This window comes from Styela clava, chromosome 2, assembly GCF_964204865.1.
Source record: "Styela clava chromosome 2, kaStyClav1.hap1.2, whole genome shotgun sequence".
Classification (NCBI taxonomy): Eukaryota; Metazoa; Chordata; class Ascidiacea; order Stolidobranchia; family Styelidae; genus Styela; species Styela clava.
Window position 1 is genome coordinate 6,906,883 of NC_135251.1, and position 9,417 is coordinate 6,916,299.

At 38.0% G+C, this 9,417-nt stretch overlaps 1 protein-coding gene across 2 annotated transcripts; it reads left to right on the forward strand.

The window, feature by feature from the left end:
- The first annotated feature begins 4,476 nt into the window (after positions 1–4,476).
- LOC120332350 (E3 SUMO-protein ligase ZBED1-like) lies at positions 4,477–8,539 on the forward strand. Of its 2 annotated transcripts, XM_078109729.1 has the most exons (4): positions 4,477–6,387; positions 6,649–6,944; positions 7,128–7,376; positions 7,632–8,539. In XM_078109729.1, exons 1-4 carry the CDS (start codon positions 5,775–5,777, stop codon positions 8,064–8,066), a joined length of 1,593 nt encoding a protein of 530 aa, XP_077965855.1. In that variant the 5' UTR covers positions 4,477–5,774; the 3' UTR covers positions 8,067–8,539. The 2 variants fall into 2 exon arrangements, with proteins under 2 accessions (XP_077965855.1, XP_077965857.1); XM_078109731.1 differs by lacking the exon at positions 7,128–7,376.
- The last annotated feature ends 878 nt before the right edge of the window (positions 8,540–9,417 follow it).

Genomic DNA, 9,417 nt, shown 5'->3' on the forward strand with positions numbered 1-9,417 from the left:
GCTAGAACCTGCCATCTATAACATACCAATACAAGAAGTTAAATAATACCTTCAACGACTAAAGCGCAAGGGAAATCAAGCGCCGTGTAAACTACGCGAAAATTCTCTATCTAGCGTATATTATTTGACACAAATAAGCCGTTCACGTGTTCTATTGCTTCGATTTGTAAGCCACCACGCTGCAAACTTGCTTGCAAAGTGTGAAATCCCGTGTCGCAATCGTCCGTGAAACCGCTTTTGATAAGAGAGAAATAGAAATAGTGAAGAAAAAGAGTTTCACGCAGAACCGCTCTCGAATTAAACAAGCGATAAAACTGCTTTCCCGGCAACCTTCAACAACTAAAGCGCAAGGGAAATCAAGCGCCGTGTAAACTACGCGAAAATTCTCTATTTAATCTAGCGTATATTATTTGACACAAATAAGCCGTTCACGTGTTCTATCGCTTCGATTTGTAAGCCACCACGCTGCAAACTTGCTTGCAAAGTGTGAAATCCCGTGTCGCAATCGTCCGTGAAACCGCTTTTGATAAGAGAGAAATAGAAATAGTGAAGAAAAAGAGTTTCACGCAGAACCGCTCTCGAATTAAACAAGCGATAAAACTGCTTTCCCGGCGCAATTTTGACACTTTGGCAGTCACGTGATTAGCCGATAACTATCGGTAAAATTAGCCGATACCGATAGTTCAAAATTTGTGAAAAACAAGGCCGATATATCGGCCGGCCGATATATCGGTCGGGCCCTAATACTTTTAATGCATTTCAAAATGAGTTAACACATACTTCTAGCATTGGTGTCATATTTGCCTAACTGTGTAAAAAGGATGAATAAAAAAAAATTAATACTGAAGTCTTCATGCAGAATCTTTTACAATCCATTGGTGATAGAATGATGTTACTTTAATGAGGACGCTTTGCATGCATGCCATGTCTGGTGTGACCCTGGTGGTTGCAATAACATTTTTTGTGTAGATTACAAAGTCACACCAAGGTGCTCCCGATATCAGAAGCTGGCCCTGTACTTGGTAGTAACTGTGGTGATCTTTATTAATTTCTATTCCGCTGGGGGTTAGTGTCAGGTAGAAAATTGGAATTGTAGAACATGCTTCAGCAATAGTCATGTTTCTGGCAGAATATGGGCATTTTATTTCGAGGAGACCACACACACCATCATCACAGACCTTTCCATCTGGTGTTGATACAAGATGTGGAAATTCAGGGTTGATTATGAGGCCGCAAGCATGTACATGAACATTTGTCTTTTTCCTCAGATACTCCTCTCTGGCATGTTTTTCGTTTTTTATCCTATATGATACAGATGCTGAATGAAATGATTTTTGGTTCATTACAGCCCTGAGAAACGAAGGATTGGGTTTTGAAACACGTTTTATAATATTCCCAAATTTGGAAGATGTTATTTTGCCTGATCTTTTTTGATGCCAAATTGCAGACTCTGCTTGCATGTTTGTATTTTTTTCAGTAAATTCTGCCTCCTCTTGACTAATGGTCATTCTCATCTTAAAACAAAGGTATAATGCTATAATTTTTGGGTAGACGCATTTAAATTAACAGAAAACTGGCTTAATTTCAAGTATGAGTAGTTGGGAGGGATTTTAACAGGTGCCAGCTTCGGAAAGGCAGTGTCTCCACAAGAACTCGACCATGTCATGTCCATCGAAGCATTCTGATTACAAACACGGTCTGCCTGAAATGCAACTTTGGAATAATTTTGTATATTTATTTTAAATACAGATGTTTCACATCTATATTTTCTGTCGATGGCTACATCTATTAGAGATCTGGAGGACAAGGTAGTGGAACAAAAGTCACAATTGGGGAAAGTTTTTAGCGTTCAAAATCTTTGTATCGACCCTAGAAAAAAATTACTCATTTACTACACAGGTCTATCTCCAGATTGCTTCGAAAAATTATTTATAATAGCTTCTAAACACATTAATTTTGATAAAAAGCGAAGAGATATAACAAAAATAAATTTACAAGATCAGCTGCATCTAACCTTGGCAAGACTACGTCTAAATTTGGGATTGAGAGATTTGGCGTCTCGATTCGGGATTTCCATACAGGCAACAAGTGATATCTCCAACACATGGATCACACACTTGTATCAAAAACTTGCTTCACTACCAATTTTTTCCGAGTAGAGAAGTAATCATCAAGAATACGCCCCCAAATTTTAGAAAAAATTTCTCGACCACTCTCATCATCATCGATGGAACAGAAATTAGGACCGAAACCCCCTCATCGCTTAAATTAAATTCACAGTACTATTCGAACTATAGGAGCCATGCTACATTAAAAGCAGTTGTAGGATGTGACCCCAGAGTTTCACTGATATTTACCAGTGCTTTATACACAGGGTCAATATCGCACAAAGAATTAACTGTACAATCTGGATTTTATGATCTCCTTAAAAATTTAATTAGTCATGGTTTTGTTAAATCAGTTGACTGTATCATGGCAGAAGAAGGTTTTACCATAGCTCAAGAGTTGGAAGAATTAGGCCTACATCTAAATGTACCCCCATTTGCCCGTTCAGCATTCCAAATGAGTGAAGCAGACGCTAACCTAACATCCAAAATAGCCCAGCATAGAGTTCATATTGAAAGGTGCATTAGGCGTATTAAACAATGTAAAATTTTATCGCAAACCATACCATGCGTGTTATTTAACAAAATCAATGAAATTTGGACTGTTTGCTGTCTCTTGACATTATTCCAGAGTCCTAATATTAAGTAAATATTATCTTATAAAAAATTGTGTGATAAATATCCTTGTTTTGCATTTATCACTGTCCTATGAATACAACTTGTTCATAATCACCTGATAACCTAGAACTGAACCTAGTGGTGTTTGCCCATCTGACACAATCGGGCCACTCAAGAGGTATGACAATGGCGTAGTGCTCAGTGTGCGCAATTCTTCTATGTCACCAGGAGATGAAATCAGGCAGCTTTAATAAAATAACTCATAGTAAAATCATTGTGTCCATGATTGAGATTGTGAAATGAATTCAATTCTTTTATTTTGACGTTCCATTGCTCTTGTGGTTTTTGTTTGATGTGCCTAAAACATATCTGGTGTGGATTTTGTCCTATACAACACAATAGCTGGCAAATTGTATCATTTGTAGTAATTTTCTAAGATTTACTTGCTTGTTCTTTCACAATTCAGTTTTTATAATCTGGTTTATTCTATTTCTACACTGAATGAATAAACTACATTGTAAAACTTTTCATATACCTGACTGTTTTTGGTTGAACCGGTATGATCGGAACTCTGCCTCGATCTAACTTTGTGGGCTTAGCAACAACTACTGATGACAAAACTGTTGGATCTATTTTGTTCCCTCTAGGTCAGTGGTTCTTAAAGTATGGGTCGCGGAAGGTTTAAAAATGGGTCGCGACAAGGTCGTCAATGCAAGGGCAATTTAAGAGGAGAAGGAAGAATTTTCAGCTTTCCCAATGTTTCAATTTAGCTTCTAAACTCTGGTATTTAAAAATAATGAAATATAAAATTTCATTCACGGAAAGAACTGTCTTGAGCTCATTGTTACATCACAATTCTGATATGCCAGTTACGTGTATTATTTTTATGGTATCGGTAACCATGCACGTCGCTTGTCGTTGTGTTGACTGCGTGGAATGTCGTCTTAGTGGATTAAAATAACCAAAAATGGGTGTATTTTTGGTAATGTAAATTGTAATAGACGACGCAATGAAAAAGCTCGCTTCTCGACATTAGATTATTCAATATCTAGAGAAAATGTGACTTCATCTCGAGGCACCATTTACCGCAAACGAAGCAGTGTGTGAACATTTGATGAGTAAAAAGTTGTATATTGCGAGAGATACCGAAGGCCAGCTAGGATGTCGTGTTTGCGACGGACAGCGGGCGCCTTTTCTGCTACAATTCGCGATAAGGCACTTGTGCGAGCGAGGATATTTGGCACTGAAGGTTATCAAAACTAAGCTCGCAATCGCCTCGATACCCGTGACAACTTGCGTATAGCGTTAAGTAAAATAGAGCTGTGTATTGAAGATATAATGAAAAGGAAATTTCAGTTTCATCAATCTCACTGAGTCAATGGACTTTTCTAATAAATAGTTGTCTGTATTTGAGTCAAACTGTACTATCATTAAAAACACATTTTGCGTTATTTAGGATTGGGTCGCGAGTATTCATAAAACTCAGATTTGGGTCGCGCTCGAGAAAGTTTAAGAACCACTGCTCTAGGTTGATGCCGCTGCTGGGGAAGGCTTGTACATGTGTGACGACCCTTGTTTTGCCTGTTAAATGACTTCATGTGATTAGGGATGTCCTTATCGTTTTCGTTTAGAGCTGTATTCGAATAGTTTTTTCCAATTTCGGTTAATCGTAATTTAACATGTATAAAACTTGCGACGTCGCGCACGATCTTGTTCGGTATTTTTTTTTCAAAGTACGTTAGGAAGTGAATGAAAGTGCTGAATCGTCCGTCGCGTGAACCATAGTGACCTCTGCTTTCTATCAAGCGTGACGAAACGGGCATGTCTGGGCATGTCCAGACTTGTGCGATTATTGCCGACAATCTGATGTTGACGGTGCAGGCAACCGGTACGGTATCTCTGTTATTGAAGTGATTAGTTTTCTATTGCGAGTTTATCATAACTGCATAACGCACGGTGGAAGTTTTAAAGGTAAAGATGGGTACGGTAAGGTGTCGTTTGATTGAATAGCAGTGCAGCAGTACCGTACCGGTAGCCTAATGGAATCGGAGTTTATCTGTGCCAGTAAGCTACGGTACTAGTACAGTCATACGGCACTGTGCCGGGCGGCAGCAGAAAGAGCGATTTTGTTGAAATGAATATCGGTAGATCTAGTTTCTTTGATTGTTTATCCAGTCACATAGTTCATTTTCATATTGTAGTATATAATAAGAAGTATCAGTATAACATAGTCTACAATGGCATTGAGGCGAGGAAGAAAGAGGAGTTCAGATGTTTGGAGTCATTTTTCATTGCCTAAGGAAAGGGAGGATAAACTGATAGTTACATGCATACATTGTAATGAAGAATTGTCTTACTGCAACAGCACAGGAAGTTTAATTAATCACATAAAGGCGAAGCACCCTATTTCGAGGTACTAGTGCTGTAGTTTATGTCAAGTGTAAAACAGATCAACGTTCTGACGTTAGCTTAATATAGACCAGGGGTCAGCAAGCTTTTGTTGTTTGCGGGCCAAAATTGAAGGTTGCAAGTCATTGGCGCGCTGCACATATTTAAATAAAGTTAAAAACTGAGGGGATGGCAAATGAATCATGTTTTTTTACACTGATTTCAGTAACATCTCAAGCATTTTAATATTTTTTGCTTCATTAACCACTTGCACTACTTAGCAGCAACTTTTTTTCGTTATGTTGCCATTTGTCTAACTAAAATCAATTCATAGACTCTGAAACGAGTAGTTTTGAGTTATATATAGGTAATATTATAATTTAGTGTCTCAAAATAAGTAAATTCTGTTACTGGTACACAGAGGCAATCGTCAATACAGCTTTTCTGCCGGCCGGATTCTATTGGGCCATAGTATAGTTTGCTGACCCCTGGATAAACAGAACAGAAAAACCACAGTTTTCACTCATTTATCACAAAAATACTCTTATAAGTGTTGCACTGGACGCCCTTTCTTGTCACAATGCTGACTAAATATTTCGTGTTTATTTTAGCTTGGGTAGATCAGAAGAACCTTCCACCAGTACGTCTTCTTCACATGGCCAAATGACAATGATTCAATTTGGTCAAAGGCCACTCAACAAACAAAGGGATGCTAAAATCACTTCTTTGTTGGTGAACATGATAGTAGGTGACATGCGGCCTGTAAATATGGTACACGGTACCAATTTTACGAAGTTGATGGGTTATATAGAGCCCAACTACAAAATACCGAGCCGTCAATTTTTTACCCGAGAAATAGAGGCCAGATATGTAAACTGTAAACTCAAACTCATTGACTTTCTCAAATCAGTTGAAAATAAGGCTCTGACTATGGATACGTGGTCTAGCCCCAAGATGGAGTCCTACATCGGAATAACATGCCATTTCTGGGCGGGCCGTGACATAAAAAGTTATGTCCTGGCTACCTGCCAGGTTATTGACAGCCACACTGGAGAGAACATCGCCTCGTGGATTTGTACTTCCATGGAAGTGTTTGCGATACCCCCCAGTAAAGTTGTTGCAGTTGTAACTGATAATGGGGCCAATGTGATATCGGCTATTAGAGTATTGAAGGAAAAGTATGAGTGGTGTTTGCACCACATACGCTGCGCTGCCCATACTTTGCAACTCTGTATCAAAGACTGCCTTAGTGAGACTTCAATAAAGCGTGCAATAGGTAACTTACCTATTAATTCTTACTAATTACTTTTTTTGAACGGTGGCCTAATCTGTTAATAGTAATGTCTCTGATTGGCTATTTATTCTGTCATTTTCATCTGTATCCATTCATCAATTCCTTAGGAGCATTATGAATTGGTTCACCAATAGCCATATAAACTCTTACCTACTGGATACTGCTCGTCTCTCAGTAGATTTTTAGATTTATTTAATGTTTACTACACTACATCAATGCGAAACCAAGTTCTTTTGTGTTCAGGAGCTGCGAGGCACTTGGTACAGCACTTCCGTCACTCCCCAAAGGCAATGGACGAAATCAGAAAAAGATATACCGCCAACAGGGAGCCAGATACTCCACCGACCATAGAGTTATCCATGGACTGCACGACGCGCTGGAACTCAACACATGATATGCTGAAAAATCTTTGTAACCATCAATGGGTGATAAGGCAGTATTTACAAACTCTGCCCATATCAAAGGCAGCAACATTGGAGATGAAGGACGAGTACTGGCAAATTTGCCAAAAACTGGTGAAATTGTTGGAAGATTTGAAGGTATTGATAATATTGAAAGAGATTCACTGAGATTTACTCAATTCTGTAACAATAAACAAAATTGACATAGAACTTCAGTGAAATTTACTTGTGCTTTGTAAATTGGACTTATCAGTACCAAAACCTAAATGTAAAGTACTTGCAGTAACACAACCCTAAACCATCCATCTTAATTAATTTCAGACTGCTACTACTGCATTAGAGGGGGAAAAATATGTGACCATATCGTGCCTTATACCCATGGTGCGTGGCCTGCACAAAATCTATAGGCCGACACAAGATGGAACATTCCAAAACAAATTCAAAGAAGCATTCATCAGTTCTTTAAAAACCAGATTTGACAGCAATGTGGCTCATGATATATATAAACTGGCCACATTTCTGGATCCAAATTACAGATCCAGATTTTCTACAAGATCCGAGATTGCCCAGGTACGAGTTTTGTATTCTTTTGTCAAAAAGACCCGTGAATATAGCTTACAAAATTATGAAGTGAAAATAGAGGTCTGGCTTGTTTATGCGGCTACATTTTGTTTAAGTCACTTCTTTGATTTGACGAGTATCGTATAACTCATAAAACCTGCATTTGCTGATTTATGGATTAACGAAGTTGGGTCGAATAGGTCAAATTCCAGGTTGCGACCTATCTATTGTTATATTCTAGTGTCAGTGCATTTATATTTGCAGATTAAAGTTAAACTTGAAATGGAGGATATGGGCCACGATCAAGCTGGGTCATGTGAAACTGTTACACCAACACCAACACCAGTATGTGATGAGCCCAATGCTAAAAGCAGTTTTTCAGACATACTTGAATCTGGGCAGGTTTCTGATGGCAGCGATGATTCTTCTCCCAACAATGAAGATTTGATTCTAGGACAAATAAACTGGTACATCCAGAAGAAAATTGGCGGCAATGCTATTCCTATAGAATGGTGGAGTGGAAATCGCACAGAGGCAGAGTATCTATTTGCTCTCGCAAAAAAATATCTTTGCATACCGGCAACCTCCGCGCCAGCAGAGAGGGTGTTTTCAAGTGCCGGCCTCACAATAGGCAAACTTCGAACCAGAAAACATGTAGAAGCTCTGAATTTTTTACATTGCAACCAGGATTTATTATGAAAATACATTCATGTGTGCACATAAATTTCAAAATGTTTCTGTTTCATGTCTCATTTTATTAATTTTCAAAGTGTCTTATTTTGATTGACAAGCAGGACTGGGAAGTCTGAAACTATGGTGCTAGATTTTACCCCCGAGAAATTTTAGTAGCTCCCACTCCCAATTATTTTTTGACTTAAATTTTTTTATCATCGCATACAAATAATAATAAAATCTACCTCTTTCGGCTCGTAAATTTCTATTAACTTCAATATAACAATATTGATTAGAATATTAAATAAAATTTATATACAGGGTGTCTCAAAAGCAAGTATACACTTTTTAATTTCAATTTGTGTCTAGGTTCTCGTCATAGATCGTTAATATTTTTCAGAAAACATAGATTTAGGTATTGTTCATCATCCCACAGAATGACTCAAAAAAATAATGTGCAAAATTGCTGTTAAGGCAAGAAACATAAAAATCAGTAAGTCAAACTCAAAGAATTTTAAAATTGATTCAGGGTGTTTTCCTCAGTACGTCCCATCCCACCCTTAATAATCTCTCTGATCTTTGTACATGAACTACATATCCAATTTCCATAGCTTTACGATGAAAACAGTGTTCGTCGTGTCGGGGCCAAATTCGGTTTAAAACGCGAAACAACAATTTTGCACCTTAATCTCCATTTCATTCTGAGTTGACAAAAATGGAACAATACCTAAATCTTACTACTACTTATCCATACTATGTTTCCTGAAGAAATGAACGATGTGAACCTGAAAAGCAAATCGAAATTAAAAGTGTATACTACTTACTTTTGAGACGCGCTCCCATGAAACTTTATCTGGGCTGATATTCCATGTTTTTTGTCGATCCTAAAAACTATATAGGTAAGGAGTTCTGAGCTTGAGTCTAGTTCCAAGATGAAAAAACAGGTGCTCCTGAAGTATGCGCACCGTATGCACACTAAGATGTCACACAACATGAACATTATTATGTGTACCAGTTTAGGGTTCAGGTTGTGAGCCATGCACATACTTCAGGAGCTCTAAAAAGGAACTGTGGTCCCTGGAGCTGTAGCCAAAGCCACTGTGATTAAGAATCAGCTTCCCAGCTCTGATTAGAAGCTTGTGATGGCAACAGTATGTTTTCTTTAATTCAGAGAAATAACTTTCTCGGAGAATGCTCCAGTGATTCGCATCAGTTTAGTTTGACAGACTATGTCACATGTTCATTTCACCCACTTATGTTGGGAAATAAAGTTACTGAAACACTTGTGAAGTATTATTTTGGTTTTAGTAATTTAGTTTAAACGATATTCGAAATGTTTTTTCAGAAGCATTCTAGGATAGTTTAGTATTCGGATACG

What these genes read in the sequence shown, in the direction of transcription:
- LOC120332350 (XM_078109729.1), top strand. Translation starts at nt 5,775, where the DNA reads ATGACAATGATTCAATTTGGTCAAAGGCCACTCAACAAACAAAGGGAT. An exon ending in AATTGTTGGAAGATTTGAAG is followed by an intron (nt 6,945 to 7,127) that starts GTATTGATAATA and finishes AATTAATTTCAG; the next exon opens with ACTGCTACTACTGCATTAGA. An exon ending in CAAGATCCGAGATTGCCCAG is followed by an intron (nt 7,377 to 7,631) that starts GTACGAGTTTTG and finishes TTATATTTGCAG; the next exon opens with ATTAAAGTTAAACTTGAAAT.